A 15,793-nucleotide genomic window follows, 5' to 3' on the forward strand; every position below is an offset into this window, starting at 1 on the left:
GCATGTACCGTCATAAATTTTACCTATATGGTGTCAAGTTCCTTGTAAAGCATCCTAGTGTTGTGATCCTTCTCGAGTCGATATTTTACTCACTTGTGTATATGGCTTATATGGTTTGAACAATCACTCTACTCTCTTGCAAGTATCATCATGAAAGCTTCTTAATGTCTAGTAACATAAGAGCATACCTTAACACCTATCACATGGTTGCATATCAATCGAAATGGTCACCGTGCGCATAAAGTCTATCTGAAAATTGAGATCCTCACATCCCCGTCATAGGAAGATCTTGTGTCGCCATCTTAGTATAAATTTCGTGTCCACTTGGGACATCCCCTAGTAAGTAGCTCACTTTGTTCCTAGTATTGTGGTTGCTCGTGGCATGGTCGTTATTGCAGTTGGGATTTAATATAGCAGAAGCATGTCCAGCTCATAACAAATGTTTATTTTCTCTTACATATCCACAACATGTGATAATTGTGTTCCTTAGTTAGTGAATTCATTGTGCTAGTTTCCCCACACCTGCTAGATAACCATGAGAGAACATATCCTTCTATGAGTCATTGTAACACTTCCTTTCTCGTGAGGACCCTTACTAGGCTCTCCGTTAAGACCAAGCGCACTTTTGGAGGTTATCGTAGCACAACGCCTGTTTCTCCTATTTTCTATATTTCATTAGCATCTGGGTATTTCTCATGTCAAAATCCATGGAGAACTCATTATGAACATCTGCAAAACTTCCATGATTATTTTATACTATATCATTGGGTTACCACCTCACTTCAAGTTCATCAAGGGTTGATAGTATACCGCAATTGCTGAGATTGAATGATCTCCTTTCGATAATGAATTATCTACACATGTGCTAGTCCAACAAACTGCTTATTAGTCTAACTCTCGCCTTTTGGTTTTGGGTTTACCACGGAGAAATACACCTAGTAACACATTCATATGTCAAAGCCTTTCTCTCAGTCAAGTCTTATAGCATCTCCCAATGTGGCTTGTAATAGCTAGTTGTATAGAAGTGTGTTATAGTGCTTCGTTATGAAGTAGAGTTGCTAAACATAATTGGATTTTTGAATTCTGGAGCTATACATCACGTGACTTCATACAGATATCTTCTTTTAGAAATGTAGCTTCTCATAATCGCTTTATATTACCACATTTCCTAGTGGTTACAATGTAAAGGTTACTTCTATAGGCTCTCTCACTTTCTTTTCATTTATCTGCTCTGCTTGTCCATGTGACTAGATAAGCTAGGTTACTTTTCCCCGATAGATGCATTAAGACATCTCATTCTTTCAAACTTATCCATGTGGTCACTTTGAGGCCTTGTTTTATACCAACTCGTAATGGTTTTAAGTATTTTCTTGCCATTGTTAACGATTTTCTAGGGCTACGTGGGCTTGTCTCATGGCTTCCAAAAGTAATGATTTCCCCTAAGTTCAAACTTATATTGCCATGATTTCAAACCAAAGTGCATCCCCTTTTCAAAAGTTTTAAATGGGTCGGATTGGATGGGTTGCATGGCCTTCTGCTCACTCAGCTTCTAGGATTATTGACAACGTCATTGTCATGTGTGGGAAATTCTGCTACCCCTGGTGTTCCACCTCCTTAAGGAGGATATGAGTTTTAATTGTCTTTCTTCCCGGAGCATTACGTCAACCATTGGAACTCCTCTAACCAATACATGATTTCACCCCGATGGTAGGATGTCCTAGCTATGTGGTTTCACTCGTGAAAGGTTGAGATTAGATGCCTTTAGATTTTTGCACATATCATGAGCATATTGATTTGGAAGACAAGTTGTCGTATCTTTAGTTCTCTCATATAGGATCAACTATTAGGAAGGCTTAAGCTGTTTGAAATATGATAATCTCATAAGTGTTCAACTTCTTTTCATCCTCATGGGCTTGTGGCATAGATTCCATCTGTCAGTTAATGTTAAGAGTGAAATTCAACTTCATGTATTTTGAAACCCATATTGCATTCAAGGTGCCAGAGTATTCTCATTCTTGATAAACGGATTTTTCCTACACTCCAGAAGACGACTGGTTCCCGCACTTGAATATTCCTCCTTAATGTTTCCTATTGACAATGTACGAATATCCCTATGCCTTATTTGTCTAATAATTGACGTTATCACAATGATTAACAATGTCAGTATTATTAGTAGCAATCTTTGTGTCTCTTTGCATATAACCTCATGAAATACTCTGCTCAGTACATTAATGGATTCCTTAATAATTACAGCCTGATCTTGAACTCTATTATTCCTCATTGTATTAAATCCATTGGGTATTGAAGGTTCAAACAAGTCAAAGAGGAAGCTTCGCAGTGTGATCACATATATTCGATAGGTAATTTTTATGGTCAGTCCAGGATAGCACATCTTAGTGTAAATGTTGAAGGTCATCAAAGGTTTAGTGTGGGTGTTCACATAGAGATTCAGAATTTAGGAGGGCGAACAGGTTGTTCCCAATATTTCCCCCCTGAAGATATTACGTGAATTGATAATGAAGGTGAAATAAGTGTAGTTCACATTAGGCCGCGCTATGAGTATGAAGTTTCCCCATAGTTATTCCCCATATATTTTGTGTTTTCACATGTCTATGTCTAAGAAGGTAGTTAGGAGACCCTTTTGTGTATCATCCCGGTGGAAACTATTGAAGGTGAAGTTAATGGATAGTTAGTTTATGCGAGGTATCTAGTTGTCATCCTTGTTAGGTAACTTTGGGGGTTGGGATTGTTTTCATGAACGTGTTATGGCAAAGTATGTAAGTCGAGGAGGCCACCTTGAAGGCCGAGAGTGTCGTGGAAAGAAAATATTTTCGCTTGATTGTGTAACAATTAGATTTCGACTTGAAAGGTACCTTATAGGTGTTATGATTTAAAAATGTGCAGTCCATGTTCCGGTATCATTGTGATAATGTAGCGCTTGTAATGGTGAGACTAGTGTTATGGAAATATACATTGTGGTGCTTTGTTGAGTTGTGGATGAGTTGTTAGGATGTTTTGGTGGTTCTCTAGCAGGTGGATAAGCCTAGTTACAACGGAGATGCTGCCGAAATTTCTGAAAAATTTAGGAGTTAGTCAAAATTTAGGGACTTGAGGTAGGTTACAAAAGAGATATGTTATGTTAAGTGTTTGGGGCAGGCTCTACTCCTCATTCGAGGACGAATGATCCTAAGCGGGGGAGAATGTAAGGCCCCGGGAAATTTCGCTAAGTAATTTAGGATTTTGTGGTGCCATGTAGGCTGATTATAATGTATTATATGCTATTAACATGATGGGCATCAATTGTATTTGGTAAATAAGTGTATAAGTCTTATAATAAGTAATGTGGGGTCTAATGGGAGGCCTAAGTCTAAGTTAGAAAATTTCATAATAGGCTAAAATTCCAAATGAGTTTGCATAAGTCCATGCTTTGAACGAGCATATCTAAATATGTATAAAGTTTATGTGATGAGAAACCTATCATATGAAAGGTCTTCTAGTCTAGTTTCCAACTCTTCAAATCGTTCGTCATTTGGACATTCCTACACAAAGTTATGATCAAATTACCAAAGGCTGGAAAAATGTGATCCCGTATCAGTTCTGCGATCACAAAGCCATTATGCGGTCCGCATAATTGATCTGCGATCGCAAATCTGGTCGCAAATTGGACCAGTGTAGCCCAGTTTGAGGCACCGGGTTTTGCGATCTATCTGCGGCCAGCATACCCATTCTGTGGTCCATTATGCGACCGCAGACCCGAATACGGAGGGTTAATCTTCTTATTTTCATGACCCGGCCCCATTTTAATATATAGGCTTTGGGGTTTCATTTGGGGCGATATTCTGATGATTTTAGAGAGAGTTAAGAGAATTTTAGAGAGAGAAGGAGGGAGCCTAACATTCTAACCATTCAATCTTCCATCAATCTTCAAGAATCAAGGAAACCAATCACAAGATCTTCATCTAAGAGATTGGGCTTGCTAGAATTTCCGGAACGTCGTAGTAACTTAAGGAACGCTTATCCAAGTTATGTATGGCTAAAAAACCCTCTTCTTAGAAATTGAGCTCCTATGGTGTCCCCGCATATGTTTTAAGTCCGGAATTTGTTTTATGTAGTATTTTTTATTTCAAAGGATTTGGTGTTGCAAGAATATATGTGAAAGGTGTGTCTCAATGTGTTCAATGTGCTAGTCTTGGTAATTAGGGGTATGTGAAGAATGTGAACTATATGCTAAATTGCCTAGATTTCAAGTCAAGTTAAATTGTGATTATTACGCCGAAACATGAGAATTCCTCTCTATGCTTATAACTTGAATTGCTCTTGTATGTGCCCATTATCTTAAATTGCAAGTTTGATGTTGAAAGTGAAAGTGATGTGGAATGAGAGTTATGAAATATGGCCTAGTGCCAAGTATGATGTGATAATTGTTGCCCCAAGTGTCAATGAACTAATACATGTGAAACCAAAGATTGAAGTGAGATGGTTAATGGAAAACGGTAACATCTTGGTGAGATGGATTAGCCGATCGGGCTGTCATCGGACGCCATGTTATACAAACATGGTGGTAATGCAATTATAATTGAAACTGGAAAGTGAGACTGAAATAAAGGTAACGTCTTGTAAGACGGCTTAACCGATCGGGCCGTGATCGGACTCCGCTCAAGAAAGCGGTAGTATTGTGAATGATGATGAACAGTATTAAAAGCCCCAAACTAAAGCTATGGAAATTATGTGAAAGCTATGTGATTCCTTTTATTTGATGATGTGGTGATTGTTTAAAGCTTTTGTTGAATCCTTATGATTTCTTTGTCCTTGTATGGTTGTTCTTTCTAATGAGATGATGTTTAGTTATACATACTAGTGCTATTCAATGGCACTAAGGTCCCTTTTGCCGGGGACGCTACGTCTTTAAATGGATGTAGGTGTTTCTATAGCAGGCAGTGTTGGTCGTAGCTAGTGCCGTATCATCCTTTCAGATGACTTGGTGAGCCCCACTTCATTTCGGGGTCCTGTTTCATCTATTTATCATGTACTTTGTATTTGAGGTATAGCCAGAGCCTTGTTGAAAGCATTTACATATTATTCTTCAGTTGTATTTAGAGGCTCCGTAGACAGGTTATGGGTGGAGTTTGATAATGGGGAATTGAATTAGAAATATTGATATTTGGCAAAGATGTATAAAACTTGTAACATTTTTTTTTAAATTATGAATGAAATTGCTAATAGAAATGAAATGGAAGTCGTTAATGATATATGTATAAAGTATGATTAATGGAGTCCTTCTTCTCCTTATTTATAAATTAGTTTGGGTGGAATGAAACCTAACAGGCTTGCTCAGTCGAGTTTACTCAGTTGAGCGTCGGTCGCGCTGCTCAGTTTTTGGGGCATGACATAAAGTCTGGGTGTGAGCACTTCCCAGAGTCCTTGAGTTCCTTAGGAAACTCTGACACACCTAGACATGAATTGGGCTATGGAATTTTGGGCATCTGAGACTAGTGAAGGCTTGGTACACCAGATTTGTGTTAGGCCTGCTTCAGGCTCCCTATAGTTTAACACCCACTCTATTTACAACAACATACAACAACAACAACAACGACCCAGTGAAATCCCAGTAGTGGGGTCTGGGGAGGGTATTGTGTACGCAGACCTTACCCCTACTTCGAAGGAGTAGAGAGGTTGTTACCGAAAGACCCTTGGCTCAAGAAGACAAAAAGACAAAAGAAGACAATATTAGTAACATCACTGAAATAATATGAAACAAATATGACAAATAGGAACAACATGAAATCAAGAAGAATGATACAAGCATGCGCAAATTGTTCAAACCCTTTTCCCTTACTTTCATTACTTGAATCATACATGTACTTAGAATGTCAAAAACGTCCCTTTATTTGCAAATATGTGTTAAAACTATTTACTTGTGAACATGAATAATTCACATAGTTTAAGTTCGGTCGGGACCCACCGTTGTGGACCGCGAGGGGTGCCTAACACCTTCCCCTCAAGGTTATTTTGAGCCCTTGACCTAAATCTCAGTTAAAGCAAACTAGTCCAAGAGTTAATCACTCGAAGGTGCGCTAACGCACCATAATCTATTAGGTGGCGACTCTTCAAATAGCCAATTCCCAAAAGGAAACGAGTTATTTCCTCCATGAATGTTGAAACCCGGACTTCCCATCAAAAAGGGAAAAGGGAGGTGCGACAATAGGTACATGATCTATCATCAACACTATCCTCAAAAACAACGGGTGAACCTGTGCTAGGGTAACCCGATATCTTCTACAAAACTCGAGCACGACTCCATCGAGAGGGCCCAATGTAAAGTGGTACGTATATACGTCCAAAAACCCTCTATATAAGCCATGATGCTCTCTTCTGGGGAAGGTACTTGCAGTACCACCTTTCCTCCCCATCCGTAATCTCTCCTAACTGCCTCAAGGTGTTCCTTTCCTATTGATGAGATGAACCTCGATGCATGCTCCCAATGGCCCTGAACATTGGTAGGTCTCTCTAACGTAAATTTCCTCCTCGAGACAAAGCATCTCAAGGTTAGCTCACCGGATGCCGGCAGTGTACCACCGACTGAGCGAGTAGTAGAGGCGGAACTCTCCTCTTCTTGGTGAACGTATTTGGGCATAGCAGCCATAACTATGGTGAAACAAGAGAAGGGAGATGAAAACTTAGGCGAAAGCTTTAAATTAAAATAGTGAAAGAACTGACGCAAGGAAGGAGAGCTATATAAAAAGGATAGTTTCTCAAAGTAGAAGAATCCTCAAATAAGAAGAAAGCAAATATATATAGAGCAAGTGGCGACTGCTCGCCTATTTTGAAGGCAAATTAATTCGACCATGCCATTATCACTTTTGGGGAAGTGTACCGGTGGGACCACCCCGATCACTTCATAATCATGTCATATGAATGACACTGTCATACACCGCTGGAGAACTATCAAGACCCCCACATCGATCTAAGCCTCAAGATGGTGCCCGATCTGGAGGATCTCTGCTATTACAAGCATGGGCTCTAAAAGTGCTATCAAATCTAGCCTCGCAATGGTGACTGATCTTCTCTGTTACCACAAGTGTGGGTTCTAGAAGATCTATCAATCTAGTTTTGTGCCCCCTTTTTCTCACTAAATTGGGTTTATGACATTTTGGTTGGGACAACTCGTTCCTTTTGGAAAGGGGGTTTTCATTTTTTGAAGAATTGTCACCTAACGATTTAAGGTGCGTTAGGGAACCTATAGGGATCATTTATAACTACATTTGGTAACCAGAGACAGGGTAAGTGCTTGAAATTATCCCAAGGGGAAGGTGTTAGGCACCCCTCAGGATCCACTAGTATTGTTCCCGGCCAAACAGTTTTTGTGAATTTGTACAACTAGCAGATAAACAAGTATGGCTCAAATAGTAGGGGATTTAAGTTTCAATACACAGGTGTTTGAAAAATAATTAATAAAAAGCAAGATTTCAAAAAAAAAAAGAATTACAATCTAAGCATATTTGTAAATGTAAAGGGGGATGTCCTAGGTTTGTTTATAATATGGATCACATCAATGCAATACCCGGTATGATACTCCTCAAAGAGGGGCTACACGTGGTGTTACCGCACCGGTCATCATATCCATATCTATCCTTTCCCGCCCCGTAAAGGTAATTATAGCCAGGGTTGGTCTCGACACCTATTGCATGTTGTTACCCGTCCATTCCTATCAATCCTAGAGGAATTTAGGACTCCTATCCTATAAAAAGAGGGTTCTAGGCAGACCCTCAATTTTAAAGGTAAAATACTAAGGCGACGTATAATAAAAATTAGGACTTCAATTAAGGGGAGCATGGATGACAAATAAAAGGCTCAGATATACCTCCACACATAGTACATATAAACAGCAAGACTCATACACAACTAAGGTCTAAATTCAGATCCTAAGCATGGTATCTAAGTGATAACAACATAGTCAGATTTATGACATAACTCAAATAGGGAGTCCTAATCAGGCTTGCCTACTGATTTTAACATGTTGGCAGTTAAACATTAATCACAAAGACGGTTCTGATTTTATTTTAAAGTTGAAAACCTAAGACTTGCCTAAGCATAAAATAATATGCAGCAGTTACCAGAATTATTAAAAAACAGTTTGGAAGTTATTTTACCTAAAGCATGTTGTTCTAAGTGTTGCAAAGACATGCACGGATTATGACCAGTTTCACTTAAACGGGATAATCAAACATGAGACTGTTTTATGTCCCTTTTTTCATGCATCAGTAGTTTAACTAGGTGTAACTGAGCGTTAGTGAGCAAGATCCTAAAACAGGGTATCTAACGTGCACATATGAAAAATACAGAATGATTGCAGAATTCCTAAAGCATGATTTCTAAATGCCCAGAGAGTTACAACATGACTTCAAGAAGTGCAGGAGCCCCTGTTTTATGTTGATGTCGTTATTTAGCCTAAAGCAGGATTTCTAAGTGGTAAAGTGATGCTAAATTAGATGCTAAAATAGTAAACCTAAGGACACGGTATCTAATGCATGACATACTTTGAATGGGTTGATCTTACACATGGATTCTAATGCACATATAAGAAATGTAAACCTAAGACATGGTTTCAACCCATTGATGTTGATAGCATACATAACTACCCTCCCTTTTTCACTAGCCAGCCCAAATACTTGTTTACAATAGATTATTACAGACCAATGAATTAACATAAGTAGAAAACAAAAGTAAAAAGTTACACTATAGAGAGCCTGAAGACAAGCCCAAATTCTCAACACCTGATTAGGACTTCCTCTCTAAGTTATGTAATAAATCACCTCAAATGTCAAGATTGTTCCATAACCTTTCTCATATCTAGGTGTGTCAGAGTTCCTTAAGGACCTCAAGGGATCCCGGGCACTGCTCACACCCAGATTTCATAGCCAAGACAGAGTGAGTGCAGTGTGGAAAGGCCAGCTTTTGTGTGTCCAAGTTCAGAGGGAGCTCAAAGGTCCCAAGGAAAGGCTCACACAAAAGGGGCAGAACTTAATGGTCTAAGAGTATTGTGAGAGTGGTTGACAAAGTTTTGAAGAGTTTAAGTAAGAAAATAGTTTTGAAAAAGGGTAAGCAAAAAACAGTTTTGAAAAAAAGAGACTTAATTGGAATAGTTTTATGCCAAAGTTTAACTGATGAAAACAATTTGAAGAAGCATGCATACCAATCTCAGCAAAACAAAGTTAGTATCACACCAAGGACCAAGAATAGTCCAGCAAACATAAGCAAGGGATTGGAGGGACAAATGTGGAGCATGTGAGGGCAAACATGTTGAATAACAAAAATAGTAATCATGGGGATTCACATAAGAAACATGCACTAGGTATATAGAAACATGTTGATTATTGACAAGTAAAGCATAACTTAACATGTAGAGGGAACTCAGGATCCTAATTACATGTTGAATAACAAAAATAGTAAATAAAAGCATATCAGAAGTACAGGGAATTGTAACAGTAATAGAAACATGTTGGTTTGAGGATTGAAATCTGAATTAGAACATACCAGTGAAGTGAAGAAAGCAAAAACACAAAGAAGAAATAGGAGAGGCACAGTAGTTAGCCTTGGCTTGTAGCTGGCTAGCTTAGAATAGTAACAAGTAACACAGAAAAGAGAATATAGAGTTTTTAGTTGTGAGAGAGAGAGAGAGTTTTGAACTAATGTGTTTGTGTGTGTAATGAAAAGAGAAGAGGGTATTTATAATAGTTTTAAAGTCAGGTCAATAAGGCAAGAAGAAATTATAGAACTACAGAATCAATTAAGAATCGAAAATCAGCCAAGTTTCCCTTAATTAAGGGAGTAATTTGCCAATGGTAGAAAGTAGGTGACAAATAAGGAAGGAGATTATATGAGACTGGAATACAACACACAAGGAAATAAGCATAATACAGAGCATGTAATAGAGGCTAGGTTCGACAAATTCTAATTAAGGAAAATATCCAAGAATCAATTTGACAACATAATCAACCACAAAATAAGGCAAGAAAATATTTAGATGTTGAAAATCAGTAGGGAACAGAGTATACCAATCACAGGGAATCAGGGATTCCATTAAAAGGTAACACTGACCAAGGGAAAGTATCACAACTGAATGAAGCAAATAAAACACAAACAAGAATAGGGTAAAAGAATCATATAAATACGGGATTCAAAGTAAAGGATGGTACTGATGAGAGGAAATAACCACAAATTTTCTGGGAATAAACACATAATAGGTAGGAATAGTCGAAGTCAAAAAACCTAACAAGCAAACATAGGGTAAAGGTCACAGAATCAGAACAGAATGTTCATGAGAAACATATAGACTAGTCGAACATATTATCAAAAATACACTCAAAAACCCAGGATTAGAACTAGGAAATTAGGGTTTTCAACATAATGAATTGGATAAAAGAAAAAACTTAATTAAACTGTTTAAACATAGCAAAAATCATATGATAATACTAAAAATCAGAGAAGAAGTCATTTTAAAAAAGGGGTTAAGAAACCCTAGTCTTGAAGACGAAGGGTTATTTTTGAAAAATCGGAAAAACCTTCGAGGAAAACAACAAAAGCTTATAATATATACAGATCTAAGATAGATCTAAATGAAATCGGAAAATCTTAAGATTAGGGTTTCAGAGAACCCAGAGAAGATGAGAAAACCTTGAAATGTTACCAGTTTTAGCCAGAAAAGTCATATATCTTACTTGAACGGCCATGGATGGTCGGAAAATGGCATGAGAAACCATGGGTAGGAGTTGAACTACTCCAGGATCACCTGAGGACCTCAGGGTAGTGTCAAACCGGCGTGGGGTGAAGTAGAGGCCAGAAGATGATGAGAGGCCATGGTTTCCGGTGAAGGAGGTGGTCGGAGAAGGTGGACATGGTCCATCGGAGATGAGGGGAGAAGAGAAGGTTCTAGAGAGAACCAGAGATAGAGAGATCGGTTGAGAGAGAATGAGAAGGGGGAAATGAGAGAAGGGGGTAGTCTATTAGGTTTAATTATGGTATGGTGGGATCTGGACCGTTGATTGAAATTAATCAACGGTTCGGATTGAGTGAGGGATTGGGCCGGGTGATACGGTGCATTGGGTCTGGTGAGTTATTTAGTTGGGTTTGGGGCTGGTTTGATTAGGTTATAATTTAAATAGGAATGGCTAATTGTTAAATACCCATCAAAATTAGATAAATAATTAATAAAAATAGCTAGTAACTAGATAAAATGAAATTAAAGCTAAATAGGTGAAATTAAGGTAATTAACTAATATTTAAAATATAAAATGACTGATTATTGAATTAAAATAGCATAAAGTATACAATTAGGCTATAATTGCAAAATTGTTGTAATTATAGCCAAACAATGCCAAAATGGCTAATTTGTGAAATAATTAAATCCTAATAGGATTAAGAATGATATATTGGGCTGAGAAATACTTTGAAATTACTTGTAATGTAATTTATGAATAATTTATTGGATATAAACTACTGAATAAATTAGAAAAAAATAAATTAATAATATGGAAAAATACCAATTATTATAAAAAGTGATTTTGAAGTATATATGCAAATTTAAAAATAGTTTGAGGAAAATTTGGGCATCAACAGCTGCCCCTCTTTACCCGAAAAGGATGAAAGAGTTGTCAGGTAAAGATATGATGGCCAATTTTGACCGAGTGAAACGGTTTGAAGAGGTTTAGGCTGCACCCTGGTTTCTGAGTTACCTAGATATCCCTGGTTTTATAGGAATCAGATTGTATGTAGTTCAGGATCCATCGGCGGAGTATATCGATGAAGCCATTTCAAGAACGGACGCAACATCTAGGGCTGGGTGAGTGAACAGTTTACGGGAATGTTTAGGTTTGATATGGCTTGAGGGAACTGGAGCGGGATCGTTCCTGCTGGGACAGCCGTTGCTTGTCGTCTTACCTACAAATAGAAGTAACACAAGCGTACACTATACATTAATTTAAACATGATGCAAATTCCCGTCGGACCATAAATGTTGTCTTTGGACGGTAAGAATGGCGTCCTCAGACCATGATGTCCTGGGCCATGGGTTGTTTGATACAAGATTTGGAGGCCATGAAATAATGTTCTCGGGCTATAAAGATGGTGCCTCCGAATCATGAAGCATTTAAATAATGATATGCAAAAGATTAAAAGAGATCATCAGGCCATGGCATGGTGTTCTCGGGCTATGAAGATGGTGCCTCCGAACAATGAAACCTTTGGATGAGTTGGCGATATTTCAGCCCATGAAAGATGTTGTAGTATTATGCGGACAAGACAAAGCTCAGTCTTGGTAATTGAAGGGCAGAGCTTAGCCCGTAAGAGAAGCAAGAAAAATAGTGCTTGGGATAGCGCTTAGTTTCGAAGAAAATTGGAGGCAGAGCTTAGCCTCGGAAGGCAGAATGGTAGCCTTATGCAGATTGGAAGGCAGAATAGTAGCCTTATGCAATGCAAATGTAGATGGGGGTAGAGCTTAACCTCGGAAGGCAGAATGGTAGCCTTATGCAGATTGGAAGGCAGAATAGTAGCCTTATGCAATGCAGATGCAGATGCAGATAGAGATAGAGTTTAGTCTCGGAAGGCAGAATGGTAGCCTTATGCAATACAGATGTAGATGGAGACAGCATTTAGTCTCGGAAGGCAGAATGGTAGCCTTATGCAATACAGATGCAGATTGAGGTAGAGCTTAACCTCGGAAGGCAGAATGGTAGCCTTACGCAATGCAGATGCAGATAGAGGTAGAACTTAATCTCAGAAGGCATAATGGTAGCCTTATACAGATTGGAAGGAAGAATAGTAGCCTTATGTAATGCAAATGCAAATGGAGACAACGTTTAGTCTCGGAAGGCATAATGGTAGCCTTATGCAAGAAATAAGATAACAAATGATAGTAGAGTTTTCTTAGCTGATAGCAGATTGCAGCGTTGTGATTACTGGGAGTATTGTGGCATACGGAACATCACTAGTGTGTGCTGATAGCAAATGTTGGCAAGTGCAATGGTTCTGAGAATCGTATTTTGAACAATGTTTGTCCCGTGGGCATACAGTATGTCTAATGATTTTACAATCCTAGTGCCTGTATCCAAAGAAAAATCATGAGTTTTGTAAGGGGGGAGGTTAGTTCGTATCCCCGCTATCTTTTGCTTGACTCATTCGGTTTTGATCTGGTGATATCGTCTGTATTATTGGGGTAGCATTGCTAAACAAAGCAGTTTCAATAATAACATGCATGATTTTGTAAAAGTATGACATAAATTAAAAATAGCTTTTAGATGAACCAACAATTGTGACGTAGTTTAGGACATTGCAACCTCCCCTGCTACGGAATTTTGAGGGTCCTCTTTAAAATTCTACCCCAGTTTGATGGGTTGACATTTCTGACTATTGCTCATGTGGCGATTAGCTGAAATTACTTCAGAATTTTGAGGGTCTGCCCAGTGTCCAATTGCGGGGGAAAATGAAATTTTATTGCATTATGACCGAACCCATAAGGTTGCCTATGTATCCCCTCTTAAATGTGAATCATATCAGGTGTAGTTCAATTTACATCATATAAGGAAAGCATAAAGATTACACATAGTAACACTTGAATGCATCTGAATTAATCATCTTTGGCCAGACTTCTCTGTCCATTTCTGCAAGTATGAGGGCTCCTCCTGTCAAAACCCGGTGAACCATGTATGGACCCTACCAGTTGGGAGAGAACTTCCCTTTGGATTCATCTTGATGCGGAAAAAAATTCTTTAACACCAGTTGCCCCAGCGTGAACCATCTTGGCTTGACTCTTTTGTTGAAGGCACTGGACATTCTGTTCTAATAGAGTTGACCATGGCAGACTGCATTCATTCTCTTTCTGTCTATAAGGGCTAGTTTCTCATAACGACTTTTTACCCACTCTGCGTCGTCAAGCTCAGCTTCTTGTATGATCCTTAGGGAAATAATTTCTACCTCAACGGGAATGGCAGCCTCTGTACCGTAAACCAACATATAGGGGGTTGCCCTGATTGATGTGCGGACTGTGGTGCGATACCCTAATAGAGCAAATGATAACTTCTCGTGGCACTGTCTGTGATTCTATATTATTTTCCTCATTATCTTCTTGATATTCTTGTTGGCGGCTTCTACAGCTCCATTCATCTGAGGTCTGTAGGCTGTGGAATTGTTGTGTTTGATCTTGAAAGTTTCACACATAGCTTTCATCAAGTCGCTGTTGAGGTTGGAGCCATTATCAGTAATGATTGACTCTGGAATTTTGAATCGACAAATAATGTGGTCGCGGACAAAGTCTGCCACGACTTTCTTAGTTACTGCATTGTAAGATGTTTCTTCGACCCATTTGGTGAAATAGTCGATGGATACTAGGATAAATCTGTGCCCGTTGGAAGTAGCAGGCTCGATTGGTCCAATAACGTCCATTCCCCAGGCGGTGAACTACCACGGATCTTGTTGTGTTAAGCTTGTTTGGAGGTACCTTTATCATGTCTGCATGTTTCCGATAGTGGTGGCATTTTCGGACATACTGGATGCAGTCCATCTCAATAGTCATCCAAAAGTAACCAGCCCGGAGTATTCTCTTTGCTAAGACAAAACCGTTCATATGTGGACCGCAGGTCCAGCATTAATTTCCTCTAGTAGCCTGGATTCTTCTTTTGCGTCGACACATCTTAATAATCCTAAATCGGGAGTCCTCCTATACAGGATTCCTCCGATGTGAAAGAAGTTGTTGGACAATCTTCGAAGTGTGCGTTTCTGAGTAGGATTCACAAGCTCCGAGTACTCTCCTTTTGCTAAATATTCCTTGATATCATGAAACCATGGCTTTCCGTCTGCTTCCTCTTCAACATGGGCACAGTAAGCTGGCTGATTATGGATTTTCACCAGAATGGGATCAATGAAATTCTTGCCGGGATGTTGTATCATATATGATTGGGTTGCCAATGCATCGGTGAACTCATTCTGGATTCTGGGAACATGCTGGAATTCTGTCTTCGTGAACCTCTTTCTCAATTCCTATACATGATGCAGATACGGGAGTATCTTGGAGTTCTTGGTCATCCATTTTCCTCGTACCTGATGTATAAGCAAGTCTGAATCTCCAATCACTAGCAGCTCTTGAACATTCATGTCAATGGCCATTTTGAGTCCTAAGATGCAGGCTTCATACTCGGCCATATTGTTGGTGTAGGGGAACCTGAGTATGGCAGACACCGGATAATGTTGACCGGTTTATGATATTAGGACTGCTTCTATGCCAACTCCTTTTAAGTTTTCTGCTCCATCTAAGAACATTCTCCAATCGTCATAGGATTACGCAATGTCTTCTCCTATGAATGATACCTCTTCATTAGGAAAATACGTTTTTAGGGGTTCGTATCCTCCATCCACAGGGTTTTCAGCAAGGTGGTCTGCCAGTGCTTGTCCCTTGACCGCTTTCTGAGTTACATAAACAATGTCGAACTCACTCAATAAGATTTTTCACTTGGCTAGCTTGCCGGTGGGCATGGGCTTCTGAAAGGTGTACTTCAAGGGATCCATTCTCGATATGAGATATGTGGCATAGGTGCAGAAGTAATGTCTCAGTTTCTAAGCTACCCAAGTCAAAGCACAATATATGCATTCCAATAGAGAATACCGGGCCCCGTACGGGGTGAACTTCTTACTGAGATAATAAATGGCTTGTTCATTCCTCCCTGTTTCATCATACTACCCCAGAACGCAGCCGAAAGCTCCATCTAACACTGTAAGGTAGAGTAACAAGGGTCTACCTGGCTCA

General features: G+C 39.1%; 1 protein-coding gene across 1 annotated transcript; it reads right to left on the reverse strand.

The window, feature by feature from the left end:
* Positions 1-1,990: 1,990 nt before the first annotated feature.
* On the reverse strand, positions 1,991-15,156 carry LOC138870284 (uncharacterized). Its single transcript, XM_070148080.1, has 3 exons — positions 15,091-15,156; positions 14,717-15,030; positions 1,991-2,126 (listed from the first exon to the last, which is right to left on the reverse strand). The coding sequence occupies exons 1-3, from the start codon at positions 15,154-15,156 to the stop codon at positions 1,991-1,993; spliced, it is 516 nt and encodes a 171-aa protein (XP_070004181.1).
* Positions 15,157-15,793: the final 637 nt, after the last annotated feature.

This window comes from Nicotiana sylvestris, chromosome 1 (assembly GCF_000393655.2).
Source record: "Nicotiana sylvestris chromosome 1, ASM39365v2, whole genome shotgun sequence".
NCBI lineage: Eukaryota > Viridiplantae > Streptophyta > Magnoliopsida > Solanales > Solanaceae > Nicotiana > Nicotiana sylvestris.